General features: G+C 43.5%; 1 protein-coding gene across 2 annotated transcripts; it reads right to left on the bottom strand.

The window, feature by feature from the left end:
• Positions 1 to 3651: 3651 nt before the first annotated feature.
• On the bottom strand, positions 3652 to 17235 carry gprc5ba (G protein-coupled receptor, class C, group 5, member Ba). 2 transcript variants are annotated; one of them, XM_030734964.1, is made up of 4 exons: positions 16375 to 17235; positions 6926 to 7957; positions 6558 to 6703; positions 3652 to 4323 (listed from the first exon to the last, which is right to left on the bottom strand). In XM_030734964.1, the coding sequence occupies exons 2-4, from the start codon at positions 7953 to 7955 to the stop codon at positions 4279 to 4281; spliced, it is 1221 nt and encodes a 406-aa protein (XP_030590824.1). In that variant the 5' UTR covers positions 7956 to 7957; positions 16375 to 17235; the 3' UTR covers positions 3652 to 4278. The 2 variants fall into 2 exon arrangements, with proteins under 2 accessions (XP_030590824.1, XP_030590825.1); XM_030734965.1 differs by having other exon boundaries at positions 6582 to 6703.

Raw genomic sequence — 17235 nt, 5'->3', positions numbered from 1 at the left:
GCAGAGTCTGGCAGAACTGTGCCCGACTGAAACTCGATCACACAGCGGCAAAAAGTAGTGTAGGCACCAAGCTGTCAGAGCACAGACAGATGATAACTGGTTCTGGGTTGTGCTTCCAGGCTGACGTGTCGGTTGAAACTGTGTTTACACACAGAGATCCTGAATTTAGAGAGTAAAACTGAAACATTTACATCTGTATAGGCTATGAATGCACTGCATATATTAACAGTAGCCCATGTCAGATATTGTTCAAATGCTACTCCTACTGACTGATATTTCCATCTTTATCTTCAATGGACAAAGTAGGCATTTATGAAAATAGTGTACTATGCATATTGAGGCACCCCTTATTTCTTTATGTTTTGCTAGGAAGATGGGTGCAGTAATTTTATTCAAACACATGCAAACATTACAGATGGGTGTGAGTTTGAAAATCGATATTTGATATCACCACCCTCATTTGTCAACACAGTCTGAACTCTTTTGTTCTGTTCTCAGTCAAGATGATCCCACCCTGCTTCACTAATGTTGTACAGGCTTTGGTTTTACCCTGTTCCCCATCCTGGTGCTAAGCTAAGCAACTGCATGCTTTAGGTTTCAGGGATGAAAAGTGAAAACATTCAATAAAGAAAATCTTGCATCATTTAGCTCGTTTTACGTGTACTGACAGAAGCTTTGCTAAAGTTTGAACATTTGTCAAACTAGAAAATGGGAAACGTGCATACAGTACTAATGGCATTTTTTCTACCATATTAATTGGGTGTTATTTTGACAGTTTCCAAAATAATCGTGTTTAATCAGGAAAAAATAAAAACACCACGTCCAATTAAAAGTTAACTACAAACATGACACTTTTATTGAACTTTTTTTTTTTTCCTGAATCGGTTACAGAAACAAGAGAGTTAACTGTTGTTTTTTTTTTTTTTCTTTTTCTAATCAGGGGAGTCAAGTTCTATACATAGGCATGCTGCGTCACTGCACAGTCATAGCTGTGAAAACCAATATTACCCCTGTCAGCTGCCCCAGTGGAACAGTCTGAAGGCAAGACAAATCAGGAGAGGACAGGCAAGGACATGTCAACCCCGGGGAGGATAGGTGTTCAGATGGGCCACCCAGGGACGACAAACTTAACATAGAAGTTTTGTGCAAAATTTCACCACAGTCTATTTGATTTTAAACACAGAGACAATATCAGTTGGAAGATTCTTCTTTTTTTTTTTTTTTTTTTTATATACCCTCAAGTCTTCAAACTAACAGAGGAAGTTATTATTAGGTCCAACAACGATGGCATTTTGTTCCTTTTTGGGGAATCATACTATTTTGGACCATTTCCCTTTGTTTCTCAAGAACCAGCTCTCTTTTGTGGTTAAGAAAGCACAGACATTAAGTGTGTCATCTGATATACACTGAAAGTATGATTGTTGCCACATGACCTTTACATAAATAGTTAGTATTCAAAAGTACGTCTGAGAAAGGTCGTAAATGTAGAAATGGTGATAAGCATGCACAGATAGGTAGTTGACGAGTGCAAAGTCTACGAAGTCACGTCATGTTATTCTTTTTTTTTAATGTACTCCACATAGAGTGAAAACATCACAAGAATCGAAACCTCCCTCCCCCTCAGCTCTGAGCATTGACTCTTATGAGCTTTGTTCCTTTGCTGCTGACCATCCAAAAACCCTGAGGACAGTTCTTCTTGCATGGATATGAGGCTTGTAGCCTGTTTTGGACCAGGGTCTGCCCAAACTGAGCCTGGCGTAGCAGGACAAGCTGTCTTTGGGCATGAAGCTGGCCTGCAAGTAGCAGTCCTATTTTAAAATAGCCAGTGTGTAAGACATAAACATACAGCAGTAGACAAGGATTGACCCCTTGTCTTTTCTTAGTAAGATCAGGGGCCAGTACACTGGCTATTAGTGGGCTTGAAGTTAGTTTATCCTGCCCTCCCTGCTCTGCTTTTTATAGTTATCCCTAATATATCACAGAATAATTCATCATTTACTGCATAAAGTGGCAAAATTAGGCATTGTCATCTTTTTGAAATTTTAACATAATGTTTGTATCCCCCAAACAGCAAAGTGTGGGAGGTACAACCAACATAAATCCTGATAACTGACAACTCACATTATTTCCTTAATCAAAGAAACAAACAAAAATAATAATAAAAGCACATCTAGTTTTGGCGAAACATTTCCAAAATGCTATAGTTTAAAAAATAAAAGCATAATGTAACAACAAGCAAATGTATAAACACAAAGCAAACCAGTTAAAAAAAAAAAAAAGAAGATAAAATCAGTTTGCAGTGGTCAGTTCTCCAGTGAATCACTGATGTCTAAACTCAGCCTACAGTTAAAAAATAAAAAATAAAAATGAAAAGGTAAACAAGCAAGCAAAGCTTTATAGCACTACTATGTACACAGCTCCTCGGGTCAAAGAGAGAGCCGGTGCCATGATGAAGGGAAAGGGCGTGAAACCGAGACTCCAGTGAAACAAGAGTCCTTCTTGGCACAGAGACTTGAGCTATAGCTGACCACAGAGAGACCGGAGGAGGAGAGGAAAGAGGAGGAGGAAGAGACACTCCACCAGAAAAAAGAAAACAACCACATAGAGAAGAGGAACACGGATACAGACGGACAGACACAGGAGCCACTTTCTCACCTAGATTAGAGGTTGAGTGAAGGAAGGCTCTGAGATTTCACTGTCACACAGACTCCCTTTGGGCCGTCTCTTGCTATCTCCTTCCTACGCACCGCCACCCTCCTTCTCCCCCTCCTCTTCTATTTGATCCCCCTCTTTCTACCTTGCTCTGTTAATCTGATCTTTTCAAAGCTCTAGGATATCTCCACACACCAGCCACAGCTCTATATATAGTCTGTCACTCACAGTTTGACTACTGTATCAATATAAGTGTTGTTTTTGTAGTTCCGTGCCTCACTGGAGGGTTGTGTGGAGGAATATTTAGCACCAGAAAGCAACCTGGACTTTATTTTTTTTTTTTTTCCTCCCCCATCAACACTCATGAAATCACAACACTCACTTACGCACACACAAACACAAATAGAGGAACCAAGAACGGGAGACCATTTCATTTCCTCGCTCCGTTTCCTGCTGATATAAAGTGACAGTTTCTCCTGGCTGCTTCAAACCGCCAGTGTCTCTGGAGATGTGGGAGCACAGCAGTCTGACCTAGATTCATTAAGCGGCGCCTCCCCGGTCGTGACTGACGTCCCCCTCGTCCAATCATAATCCACTCTACTCCATCGTACATCTAAAAGCAGTTCATTAGCAGCTCTGTTCAGGTGCTTCGGGCTGCTTTTGTTGTGGCTGCGGTCACTGGGAACTTCCTTTCCAGTCACAGTTTAGGCTTCAGAGTTTGTGTTTGCAAAGTGTCCATGCAGGTGAGAGGATGACTGAAGGTGAGAAGAGTTGTGTGTTTTATTCACAGATGGTTCAGATTGGACACAGAGGTGAAAGAGAGGGAGGAGACAGGCTAGGAGGCGGGGGGGGGGGGGGGGGGGGGGGGGGTAACAGTCCTGGAGAGGAAAGGTTTGTTGGAGTGTTATAGGGACCACACACACACACACACACACACACACACACACACACACTCTTTCCTCTTATATACTGCACATTCACACCTACAGAGGCAGGACTATTTTAAGAGGGCGCTGCTCGGGTTGTACAGTTGCCCATGTGCTCTGTCTACACCTACGGTGTGGAGGGATGGAGGACGGAGCCAAATGTTTCCACTTGAACGCCTTCATTGTGAGGAGCAGCAGAAAAGACATCCTGCCTGACAGAAAGAGAGAGAGAGCAGGAAAAAGCAATCTATTTCACAGTTCTCAGGGATGCCTACAATGTTGTAGTGTCAGAGGAGCAAATGAGACCTAAAAAGGAATACTGCTTGTTGAGATATTTCCAGATCTGATTCTCTTTTTTTTTTTTTTGTTTTGTTTTTTTTGTTTTGTTTTGTTTTGCTACTTGCTTTTCACACGTCATGACTTGTGCACCAGAAAACCTTCAGCTCTGTCCTCCATATCCTACTTCCTGTGAGTCTCACAACACTCAAACAGTAGTTGATTGGCACACAATCAGTGTTAAAGTCTGTACACAGAGTAAAAGGTCGCTGTAGGCATCCGTGCTGTTAGTCCAGTCCAACCAGACGGGGCCCCTCATCCTGGACCCCCTCATCCTCTCTCCTCACCCTCTCCATCCTCTTCTTCTCTTCCTTTTTTTGTTTTTTTTTTTTTTAATCACACACCCTCTTTCCAAACCTCTCGCTCACCACAGCTGCCTCCCCGTGTAGGTGGGAGGGGCAGAGGGCACCTGTAGATGAAAAAATTTGACTTTGTTAACAGCATTCTGGAAAGCATCATATATTCAGGCATGCATTTTAATTCACATTGTTACAGGATCTGGATACGTTCCATTCACACATTGTGTGCCTGTCTCTCTGTGTTTTAAGACTAAATATTTGTGTCATTTGTGTTTTTGCTTTCTAAAAAATTTAAATTCCAAATGTATTTACACACTGAAATCGGTCTACACAGACACGCTCAAAATTTACAGAAATGAAGCTACTTGTCCCCCCACCCCCCCGGCCTGTTTTTGGCCTCTCAGGCAACATTGAGACTACAGCTGTACCCTGGAGCCTGAGTAGAAAACCTGAGGCACTATTGAAGGCTTCCAAAAAAACAGAAAACTGCAGAAAACTGCATTTTTTTCGGGTAAATGCATAGTTAGTATTCTCTATAAAAATGATATTTAACATCCATTAAAGGTATTGCAGTAAAGCATCCTGCTCTTTGTAGAAAGGGAACAAAGCCAATATTTATCTGTCAAAAAGTTTAATGTTTTTATTGATCGAAAATGTTAAATCATTATTGTATTGCTATTAACTTTTAAGGCCACAAGAATCCAATTATAGTAGCTATTATATTTCCTCCGATACACTGTGGTCAGTTAATAGCCTGGTCTCCAATAATGATCAGCCTCCAGGAAAACACAAAGTGCCTGTCATAAAATGTGCATTACAGTTAAGCATAAATGTGCATTTATCACTTGAATTTTAAAAATTCAGCAGTACAATCATATTGTTGGTTTTTGTTGTGTTTAATTTATTGATTTTGATTCACTTTTTTTGGCATCCATTAATACCAGCCAGACGTTGTTGCGTATGGTTCCCTACTCCTTCAGATGTTTCACAATAAAAGTCCTATTTAGGAATGAAGGTTTTTTTTTTTTTTTTAAAGTGTTGACTTTCTGTTAACGGAGTAACTTAACAGAGAAGCTGGAGTGGTTCCCAAAGTGAGGCCACAGTGACAAATGGGCAAACATGGTTTATTACGTTTATCAGAGAGAGAATTAGAATTAAAGGTGTGCCTATAATACAAGCCCAGCTCACATTTGGCCATTGCAACTTATGCACTTTGGCTAAATAAAGGCCCTGACCCTTGTTTGAGGAAATATGTCTTACACTTATTTTAAGTGTAAATGTGTGGGTTTAAGCAGCAGCTTATTAGCACAAAGACTGATTTGATCCATAAAAAAAGGCAAATGTAAAATTGACATGCAGGCTAAATGTTTCCATGTTTCCACTTGCTGCTCGGCAGATGCTTAATATTTACTGTAAACTATGGAGGGGTATTGATTTTCCTATTTTACTCTCTGTAAGACTGTGAATATGCCAGTCTCCTAAAATGTCAAACTGTATCACCAACTCAGTAGTACACACTTAGACCATTATTGACCTTGCGCTTGAATCCTGCACTTTTATATTTAATTCTTTTTGCCCTCATCTTTTTTTTTACAATACTTTTAAATTGCTGTTAAAAGTTGAACTTCTTACTTATCTTATTCTTTCTGCCAGTCACTTCCCTCTGAGTGTCCTGAGCCTGCTGTACAAATAAACTCTGCCTGCCTTTTTAAGTGGGAGCACAACAACACCGTTCATGCAGACTAGTGATATTTTATGCAAAGCAGCTTAAGGAGACGCCTCTATGTTCCCTTTGTCGGCTAAATCAGCACGCCCAGCTGCAATTTCTAGGAATAGCGACTACAAATTATCTCTGTCAGCAGAGTGTTGCTTCAGCATTTTAGGCTTCTGTAATATTTGAGGTGTTGTGCAGTGGGTTTAATTCATTGCACAGTGGCTGGAAAGCGATTCACCTGTGCCAGCCACAGTGCCCATTCATCCTTCACAATGAAGGATGTGCCAGGTCACCTGACACTGGCATCACCCAGTGGACAGATAGTATTTGTTGGGCCGTTTTTTTTTTTGTTTGTTTGTTTTTTAAACACAGACAACAGAAGAAGAAGCCGAAGCTCCCTCACAATTACACAAATCAATGTCAGATGAGTGACCATTTGTGACAAACCTGTCCATGCATGTGGAACAGACACAGTCACTTGAGCATTTCCAAACACAAACTGAGAATGCACGCACACACTCACACCTCTCCCTCATTCTTGTGCAATGACGTATGGTCCAGAACGCACAAATGTGCATGCAGTCTTGTCGGCGTGGTCGAATGAGAGAGCGGCGTGTAAGCGGCGTGTACCTGTGACTGGGAGGATGTACTCACCGCTCCCCCGTTCAGGATCATGGTCATCTCGGTGGGTTGGTAGACGTTGCTGCGGAAAGGAGCGCTTGGCCTGGCACCAGTGTTACTGCTGTGTTGCCCAGCACCGCCACCGCTCCTCAAGCCTGGCATGGAATAGACCGACAGATTACTCACTCTGACTCACCACTTCGCTTTCTGTCTCGAGGAACCAAAGAAACACTGACAGAAATTTCCTCCTGTAGTTATTACTAGCCACACATGCAAATGTTTCCTGGTGTTCTATTACTCATTATGGCCTACATTCCTCCTACAAGCTGTCCGCATAAATTAGGCCTGTTTGCTAAAAGTATCGGATTGTGCTGTACCTGCAGTGTTCTCGTCGTTATATCCGTATCCCTGGTTCTCCACAAACTGCCTGTGCGATAGAGGGGTGTCATCGTCGAAGCTCGTCTCCCTCATCCGTGTTGAGTTCTGTGATGTATCGAAGTAATCCGGGGCAGTGGGTTGTGGTGGGGGTTTCAGGCAGCTGTGGGATTCAGGAATGGCATGGAAGATCAGAAGCAGCCATCCTTGAGCAACTAAAGCAATGGCCAGAGCTGGATCATCCCATTCTGGAGACCTGTTAAGCCAGGCGTTCCCATACAGATAGAAGCCCACCCAGGCCACCCATAGCATCAGTGACATCAAGCAGGTGACCAGCAGCCAGATGGCATTGCAGCGCCACTGTCGTGTCTTACTACACAGGGCCAGGGAGGCTGCGGTCAGTGCAGCTAATAGGAGGGCAAGCACATAGCTGCATGCTAGTGAGAAGTCCAGAGGAAGGTACTGACAGGCAGCTCTTCCCTCCCTCAGTACGGTCAGAAGTAGCCACTCTGCGGCAATGATGCCCTGCACAGCACTCAAACCCAGTGCCAGGCCCGTTAGGGCACAGCCACCGGGGCTGCGACGGTCCCGGCCAAGCCTGCGCAGACGGACACCCTGAACCAACAAGCAGGAGAAGCAGACAGCAAAAAGGAGACCCCAGAGGGCTCTGCGGAGAAGACACAGTGACTCATCCTGCTCGATCAGGTAAGCAAAGCTCAGGCCAAACAAGCCAAGGATGCCGAGAAGCAGAAGGAGGATGGGTCCCACGCCGCTCCGCCTCTCGCCCTGACAGATGTGGCGTAAACGGCACAGCAGGACTAGGGCGAGTAAGATGGCAGTCAGTACCCCACCGGCAGCCACAGATTCAACAGCCACCCCCCATATGGAGTCCAGGTCACAGAGGAGGGTGTACGGACGCACAAGGCCCCAGCCACAGCCTCTCGGGAGAGCCTCAGGGTCAGAATTTTGGCTGCTGGCACGGTGAGCAACAGTCAGCAGCAGCAGCAGGAGGAGAACTGGTGGGAATGCCATCTCTGAGAGAAGACAGATAGGGAGATGATGGAGAGATAAGGGGCAATGAGGGAGAATGGAGAAAAGTGGGAAAAAGAAAGTCATTTCAGTCAATAACATTTGCAAAACTCTAGAGCAGAGCAGTCATTCCTACAGCAAACATCCCTTTGTGTGACAATAAAGACAATCGGCCACTGCTGTGTTTTAGAGAGGGAACAAAAGACAGTTGTTCATGCAGGGTGAATGACTGAAGCCCTCCTAAAATACACACATCCTGTTTGACCAATAGTAGCCTATAGCCAAGCCCTTTTTCAACCTATTAGAGGTTTTGAGGGTTTATTTCTGTTGCAAACAGCTTCAAATAAAAACGGCAACCCACATGCAATGAAAAATACAAGAGAACACCTACACAACTGAGTTTTAGGAGTGTGATTTGTCTAATCTTATCCAGTGAACTTGCCTTTGGAGTGCAGCATCATGCATATTTTTATGAAAAAAACAGATACAGAAAAAGGAACTGCCCTGAGTTCGACTCACTATCAGGCATCTAAGGGCACCTAGTGACAGTCTATTACAGACAACAGCAACAGCACCTCAAGCACAAGTACAAACACTTGTGTACTTTTGAGAAAAGCGTCCCAGTGGGGAGAAAAAGCACACACACACACCAGCACTCGGCAAAATCAATGCTGTCTCAATCTGCCTTTTCCTTTATTCATCACAGCTGTCAGCCACACAAACACGTAAAAATACACATACTTTCATTTCATTGTGGGCTTTGCTGGGATGATCAGTGCTGTCGTTTCACCTGACAAGCTGTGTGTTTTATAGGCGGTTGATCTGTATTTAAGGCCGCCACAACACCGCGCACACAAACGTATCTTCCTGCCAGGCTGCTGTCACTAAGCTTTCAGGCATTCTTTCCAAGCTGGCTCACGCACACTGCTCTTTTCTATCCTCTCCATGCTCAGAGCTGCACGTTGGATTGTTTATTTCAGAGAACTTTAGTCACAGTGTGAGTCCGCCGTGAACATCTCGCTGTGTCCACGAATAGACACTGTTTGCATACCACATAGTGAACACTGGATATCTTCAGCTCCATGTTCCCTCTGTATACCGAGTAAGTCAGGATGAGTCGTACGGTCGGGGCGATAGAGGAAAGGACCAGGTGTAAACACAGTTTGGTCACACGGTCCTTATTAAATAGGCCAGACTGGAAGAAAAGGGACCTAAGACATTTGGATTTGGTTTCACGCAAAAAACATGATGACAGGAATATGAGGAAGTCGAGTGAATCGCTAACAGTCTAGACCTGCTTTTGGCCATCTTGACTTTTCTGACTTTCCTCTATGATACTGACAGTACAACAGAAGGCAGCTACAGTCAATATTTTTTAACAAGAGTGTATCAAATAAAAGTCATATTCCCATGGAGTACTGCAGCTCCCCTCTGCTCTATAGTGAGTTTCAGCCCATTGTTTGGTTGTCAGCAACTTTATTGGTGCAGTTCACTTTCTGGCTGTCGAGGTACAGACCTAAACAGAACTCAGTCTGCCTCTCCTTTTCCAAAAGGAGACTCAACAGTAGACTTAAATATACCAGGTGGCCAGAATCAAGCCACTAAACTGACTAAGGTGCTTTATAATGGCTAGATGTGTAAATAAGCGACTGTCTGCTGACATCTTTGTCACAGCTTAGAACGTTATATGTAAATATACAACCCGGATTCCAAAAACGTTGGATGCTGTGTAAAATGTCAATAAAAGCAAACCGATTTAAATAATTTCAATTGTGTATCTGCTACAATGAAATCATCTTAAATGTTTAAAACTGATAATTTTGCTTAACAGTTCAGTTCAGGGCATGCTTTCTTGCATTTTGTATTTCATAATACTCCAAATGTACAGTTCTGGACCGCACTCTTTTTCTATGCAGCCATGTTACTCTAACACACGCAGAATGTGGTTTGGCATGGATGGGTAGATGCATATGTCACTTAGCCTAAATTGTGCCTTTAGAGATGTGCAAGTCACCCGTGACATGTGCACTAATGCACCTCCTCACCATCAAGGATGCTGACTTTTGAACTGTGTGCTGATAACAAGCCAAGTAGTTCCTCTCCCATCACCTTCTCAGTCCAGCTTAAATAAGAAACCAATGGTTAATCAAGGTCTTGTTGGTGGGGGTAGCTTTTAGATAGTACAGTGGATAAGCTGGGAGAACACACAGTAAGTGGCCTCAGGGCAGTTTCAAACCTGGGCCTCTGCAGTAGCCTTATGACATATGGTCATCTAGCTCAACCCAGTGAGCTATACTGGCACCCATTATTTAATATTATTTAAATATGTTTTTATATGTTATATGTTTTATGTTTACAAACTGTGTTCAGTGCCCACCCAGTGATTTCCAGTACTGCAGACTGTATTTAATGCAGTACAGCCCGAATATTCAGTGTTAGCTTTCAGTTTTGCCCTTTGCAGGAAGAGATTTCTCCAGATTCTCTCCATCTTTAAATAATGCCGTGTACTGAAGCCGAAATCCCCAAATTCTTTGGAATTTTGCGCTGAAAAATGTTCCTTAGATTTTCTTTACTTTTCTCTGGGAGAAAAGACGTTGCACCAGGTCAAAAAAACTTTTCAATTCCTTTCTTGCTCGCATACGAAGCACTTCTGAATCATTTCAGCTTTGAGGGTTTTGCAAATTATTTCATTGCTTTTTTTTTAATCCAACTGTTTTTCAAATTGGGGTTGTTTCCCGTGGCCCAAAACACCCAAATAACATCCATGTCCAAACCTATTTTGCAACAAAGAAAAAGTCCATAAAGATATAAAAAAGCATTATTATTCTATAAGAAACTGTACTCATGTCCCAAAAAAGACAGCATGTAGTCAGAAAATGGCTACTGTCCATGTACTTTTTTAATCACACCAGCTGGTTTATAATTCTTCCCCAGATCTTCATTCTCATTCTCTTGTACACTCACACCCTGCCAGCATAGCTAGCCTATCCATTTATTTACAAGCTTTTGATCTTTCTGTCCTCATATACATTTAAAACATATTTTTTAAGACAGTGGTTGTTTACAACTTTGTGAAATATCATTATGTATTTCTCTAAAACCCCAGAGGGCATAACAGTGAAAGATGTGTGCATATATATATATGTGTTGTGCATATTCATGTGTTTCGAGCCCTTTCATGTATCCTTCAGAGATTTACACCCTCCAAAATTCTTCTTCATGCCTCCTCATTAATAAAAATCTTTGCTCCCTCGTTTCCTGCTTGTTATTTCCTGTTGTCTCCTTCCTTCCTTCCTTGCTGCTGAAGCAGCAGCAGCAGCAGCTCGTAGCCGCTGGTTATTATTGGTCTACATTAACATCAATCAGTGCTTACAGAGGGATGAGTCACCAAAACACACACGCACACACACACAGAGTCGGATCTTTTTATGCACAAACACCTGACATTAACATGCATACCTTAACACACAAAAACACACGATGTCTCCTCCTAACATCATCCAGTTTTTGTGCCTCATCTCTAAACTACAGGAAGAAAAGGAAGCGGAGACAAAGAGTTAAAACCACACTCGCTCATCCTCAAAAAGCCAAGCAGAGTGCTCCTCCTCTTTCTTTTTGTCTTTCTTCCCCACATCCTTTGTCACGTTGTAATTACTGGGACAATAACACTTCGCAGTCAAGACAAGTGCACATCACAACAGGACATGGAGGGACTGGAGCTTGTGTCCTGCACACTCGTGACTTTTGGAGTCACTCACCCTTTCATCTTGTCACCCTCTCTTGCTGCTTTTTGAAAGTGGTTTGGCAGAGAGGTAAGCTGTAAAGCTGAAGGACGCTCACCGTCAGCAAGACATGCGTGTGCAGAATGCCATACAGAATATAACACGTCACACACTAGAGATCTCTTCTTCGGCCTAACACGGGTCATGTGAAAACCTCTTGGTTTTGTGCAGCACAGAGGATGCAGCTGCCATCTCCCCCTCCCCTCTCTCTCTCTCTAGACGTGTTTCTCTCTCTGTCACTCACCATGCGGCCATCTCTGCCCTCCCCTCCATTTGAAAATCCTCTATTCTGTTGGATTTTCATTGCCACCTCTCCTCCAGAGAGGCCAGAACGATCTCCACTGTATTTGAAGATGTGCTGTGAAAGATGCGCCTCACACAGCTCTACTACTCCCCGCTTTTGCTACCCAGTGTCTAATCCCAAATGCACCACTCTTGTTTTCCTCTTCCTTCCATTTTTGCATCTTTTTCTTTCCTCCTTGTTCCCCTTTCCTCCACCTCCCCTCCCACCCCGTTCCTTCCCTTTTATTTTCACTGTGTATCTTATGTAACTGGGGGAAGGATCCAGCTCCTGCCAGTTCTGCTGCATGGCTGCTGTTTCTCAGGCTTCATCTTCCTCAGTGCCAAGCAGCCTGCTGGCAACCTGAAGTCCATCTTAGTCCTTTTTAGTTTGCATCTAACAGTATTACATGTGTTGCTTTCACATACACATACTGGCATTGTGGGCAGCCCCTATTTACATGTGAATGTAATATCCAGCTTGGTGGCACGCATTGTGGACGTGTGTGTGCATGTGCGTGCGCGTGTGTGTGCATGCATGCATGCATGCGTGCGTGCGCGCATATGTGTGTGTGTGTGTGTGTGTGTGTGTGTAAAGGCAACATTCTGACACAAAGCTGATTGTGGAAAGAATACAGTATGCAATTCCTTTTAACACTGCTGTTAAAACTCAACAGGAATACAAGCATGAGAGTGCAAATATGCAGCACTGCAGTCATTCAGATCTGCCCCAGGCTGTATAGGCAGGGATGTGGGGTGTGGGGCGTGTGGGGTGTGAGGGGGGGTAGAAGCAAGCTGTCCTGTACAATTACAACCTCCAACAATTATCAGACGTAGCTCACGAGCAGATGCTTTCTAATTACCCTTGTGATAATTGGGGGGGATTATTACATTTTGACAACCTGCAGTAATTGTCATTTTTCTCCAACTGTTTTATGCAGAAAATTTGGACGTTAACAGAGAGAGGGCCTGTGTCTGTGTGAGTGTATGAATGCATAGGTATACATCTGGAAATGCACGGATACAGCTGTTAAGGTGAGCAGGTCAATTTCAGGTCTTGTCCTGGCATCTGCTCGCCGGCATCACTCCATGACTCCATGGTTGTCCACCACTAAAACACCTTTTCTTATAACACTGCATACATTTACATTGGACACCAGTAGCTGGGATTATATAACATGGTACGTATCAGTTATAAATGAACCCAGGCTGTTTCCAGCATCTAAAATGAGAGCATAGGTTTGCAATGGCTTCAGGAATTAAAGCCTGGTCTGAAACAAGATTTAGGAGAGGAAATGAGTAAGAAATTTACTACTTTACCTTAGATATTCCACCCATATGTCTGTCTGTCTTTACTGATTCATTCTCACTTGCAAAGAACAGATGGAGGTTGCAAGTAGAACAGTCCAGGGCCTGTTTTTGTGTGTGTGTGTGTGTGTTTTTTTTAATAATATCATCTATGCAAAACATTTTGCAAAGTAATAACTAGCTGTGAAAAGATTTAAAAAAAAAAGCCCTGGATCTTAACTTCAGGATAGTCAATTGCCAGAATCTCTAAATTACTTAACAGGTGTTTATTCCTGTTGGTTTTTACAATTATTAAATAAGGTACATTATATCCAGTTAATGTATGATTTATAAATTTGGTTTTATTTTTGTATGGAACTTGTGCTGTAACGTACAAGTGTGATTATATGGAGTCTACAGATAAAGACTTTCTGAGTGACACGGCTGGCTCGCAAATCTTCTTCTTGCCTCTTTTTGTATTTCTGTTTCCATCAGCCAGTTTTAGTGGATCTGAGAGGGTTTTAAATTTAACTTGGCTTAACGTGGAGATGGTTTTATTCACTATAGCGAAGAGCCTTCTTTCTCTCTTGAGGACACTTTGACAAGATGACCTGAAATGAACTCTCTAGTGGTGCATTCAGCCAGAGTCACAGACTGTCAATGAAGAAACCTGCCAATATGTGGCCAATTTAATGATACTTCCAAGTCTTGTATTTCCTGCAAGGCTCATTTTGCACAAGGCTGCAGTAATAAACAGACCCGAGATCACAGCGACACAGCAGCAGACATCCTAGCTTTAGGTTTCCTGTGCATGGATTTATACTTGGAGACATCTACAGCAGCTTGGATCCTAAAAGCATAGCATGCTTTCTTTATTATTCTGACAAGATTTTTGCTGTAGCCGCCTACAGTTACCCATTCGTGACACCATTCCTTTGATGGACTTTTTTTTCATGAGCGTATGCATTTGCTGGAAATCATCCAACTTCCTGCTTGACATAAAGCAGCCAAAAGTCAATTCCATCATAATCTTACTGAGTTTTTAAACTTGCTGGTAGCAAAAATGATGGAAATTTTATTGAAGAGAAAAACAAAGGGAAGTAGGGAAGTGATGAAAAACAAAACAAAACAATGAAAACAACATGAAAAGAAGAGGCTGAAAAGAGGTGATCCATTTGCTGCATCAAGCTCCTGGGTGCCGTCCTGGAGAAACTGACAGTGTAAGTATTCTCCCCAGCCTCTTCAGACATCCCAGGCCACCCTAATTAGGCCTCATTACCATGTGACTGGACTCACAGCAAGACCATATGCTAATTGACTTGGCAATTAACAGTGCCAGTGTTTAATCTCAACCTTCCCTCAACTACCTTTTCTCTCTTCCCCCAACAACAACAACAAGCATGAGGTGACGGGTCAGGTGTGATGACATGCCAAACCCCAAAATGTACCCTGAAACAAGAGCCACAGACATCTGGTGTCACGTGTTCTGCTTTTGAGTGATATGAATGAGCGGCATCCATTATAGATAACGTGATGGGATCTGGGGTGGGGATGAAGGAGGGTGGGGGGTGGTCACAGGGGCCCAGGGAGATCAGATTTGGTTAGAGAGCGTGATAGTGATCAGAGAGGCAAGAGAAACAAGGAACAGCCGGATGTGCGGAGGAAGAATTGGAGCGAGGCTTTTGCCTGGAGCGTGTGTGTGTGTGTGTGTGTGTGTGTGTGTGTGTGTGTGTGTGTGTGTGTTGGAAAGAGTGGGAGGTGCATGATCACAAATGCACATATGAAAGGAGAAGCAAGGGGTTCCCATGTAAGTGACAAAAATACTCCAGCTTATACACTCAGCTGTGTCATGTGTACATAAAGAAGCTACACACACGTGCGCGCACACACATACAATCATCCAAACACAGCACATATGGCATCCTCCCAGCGGAGATACTGTAGCTTTATTTTTTCCCAAGAGGAGGCTAAGTAACTCATGAATTCACAGTCTGAGAATAAACAGCTTCACCCTGCTGAATATTGATTAATGATGGAAAACAAAGCACTCCAAAATAGGCCAGTGAGCCTTCTCAGCTCACAATCCTGCACTCGTAGCTCACGTATCATCTATCTATTGATTTGTAAGGAAGGCGATCCATAAATTGACATCAATTTCCATGCAAAGATCCTTTTCTAATTGGGCTCAAGAGGGCATTTAAGTGCAATTTCTTGTTAAGTTAGACATTCTGGCCCTATATCCTGTCTGTAAGACCAGCACGAGAGGGTCAAGTCTACTAAAAGGGACACCCCTCTGTTTTAGCTGGCCAAAGAAGCAGCTTAATGCAAACACAAATTCAGAGAATGCCCTTTTCTTCTTTTCTTTTTTCAGCATCCCCCTCTCTCTTAACAATACTGCCACATGGGAGGATCCCTGGGGGCTTCCAGAAGAGTGTGTTTGTTTGAGGGACCAGGCCATTGTTATCCTGGGGGGTGTGGGAGTGTGTGATCCAAAAATAAAGAATGACATATAACCTCCAAACTAAAGCACAGCTGAGTGATTGACACTCCCAAAATATCCCAGTGTGTTGTGGGATGAAAATGGAGGCGCTGCTACTAAAAGAGAGCGGCGTTTTTATCCTCGTGAGAAAAAGCCAATCAGGCTCAAATGTCTCTCCAGTCGAACTGCTTCACATACATTTCTCTAGTCAGGTTTTACACCGTTTTGCCAAATTGCCCTTATGGTCGAGGCTATGTAAGCTAAGCCCCCGTGCGTGAATGTACATTTCTGCAAAATGTCCATGCCATGATTGCCCTCTGCTCCCAACACCTGCATTTGGTGCATCGCCTTTCTTCTACGGCTGTCAGTGATGCAACTTCCTTCTCAGTGCTGATAACCCCCCAAAATCAGCCTTATTACAGTACAGACGCAGGTGCATTCAAATAAACCTTGATCCCCTGTGGGATATTCACCCAAACAGTCCTCACTAAATGTCGTGCGCACACATTTCCACTAGGATATCACTATCCCCGGCCCCCATGTTTAAAAAAAAAAAAATCAGTATTCTGTATGCTCCATGGTGAGCAGCACGTACCTTGAACGATGCAAACTAAGGTGGTCGAGGATGAAGACGGATGCACAGTTGTCAGGTTTGACTGGAGGCAGAATAAAAATGTCACATTTCGGAATGAGCTCCGCTCGCGGGTTTTGCGTATTCTCTTTCCAACCACATGGACCTTTATGAAATGAGACCAGAGGATTCCTCCTGCTCCTGGTTCCACACCAGAGATACCCGGTTATTTAGCCCGTGTTCGTTGTCCTCAGTGGTAGAATGTGCATGAATGGAAGTCCAAAAAAAAAAAAAGAAGAAAGAAAGAAAAAAAAGAGGGGTGAGTCAAATGGATGTAAAGATTGAAATATGTAAGAGATTCTTTATCGTTTTCCTCTAAATCCTTTGTTTAGCGGTGCGCATCTCTGACTTTGACTCGGCACCAACGGCGGAGCATTCATCAGAATAAATAAAACAAGACGGCGAGTCGAAATCCTGTGATGCGCAGGAACGGTGCCCCCATAACAACACGGATCCCCTTCCAGTTACTGCGCTGATTATGCCGTTGAATGTCCGGGCTGACACTCGCTGCTCCCCGCTGCACCTCTACTGACTGAGCGCATCACCAAAGCTGCGCTCCGCATAACGTGCGTAATGATAATCCTTCTACGCACACAGAGAAAGTGACAGCTCTCCAGAGCCGCCACAGTCCCCGAGGAGTCCCCACTGTAACCGTGACAGGTGAATTGATCACTGACACGTGAACACCTTACTAGATCCGTGCTGGCCGCACAATGAGTCTCAAGCGCGCGCGCACACACACGCTCCACCTAAAGCTCTGTTTCAGTCTCTGAGCACAGATTGGACCCTCTACAGGCAACTCTGTCACATCCAGCTGGTGCGGCA

This window comes from Archocentrus centrarchus, chromosome 8 (genome assembly GCF_007364275.1).
Source record: "Archocentrus centrarchus isolate MPI-CPG fArcCen1 chromosome 8, fArcCen1, whole genome shotgun sequence".
Classification (NCBI taxonomy): Eukaryota; Metazoa; Chordata; class Actinopteri; order Cichliformes; family Cichlidae; genus Archocentrus; species Archocentrus centrarchus.
The sequence above is the reverse complement of the archived record's forward strand: the minus strand, read 5'-3'. Positions and strand labels throughout refer to the sequence as shown.

Excerpts from the sequence above, each read along its gene's own strand:
- gprc5ba (XM_030734964.1), bottom strand. The coding sequence starts at position 7,955 with ATGGCATTCCCACCAGTTCTCCTCCTGCTGCTGCTGCTGACTGTTGCT. Across the intron at positions 6,704-6,925 it reads TAACGACGAGAACACTGCAG|GCTTGAGGAGCGGTGGCGGT; the intron begins GTACAGCACAAT and ends ATTCCATGCCAG. Across the intron at positions 4,324-6,557 it reads GTACATCCTCCCAGTCACAG|GTGCCCTCTGCCCCTCCCAC; the intron begins GTACACGCCGCT and ends TTTCATCTACAG.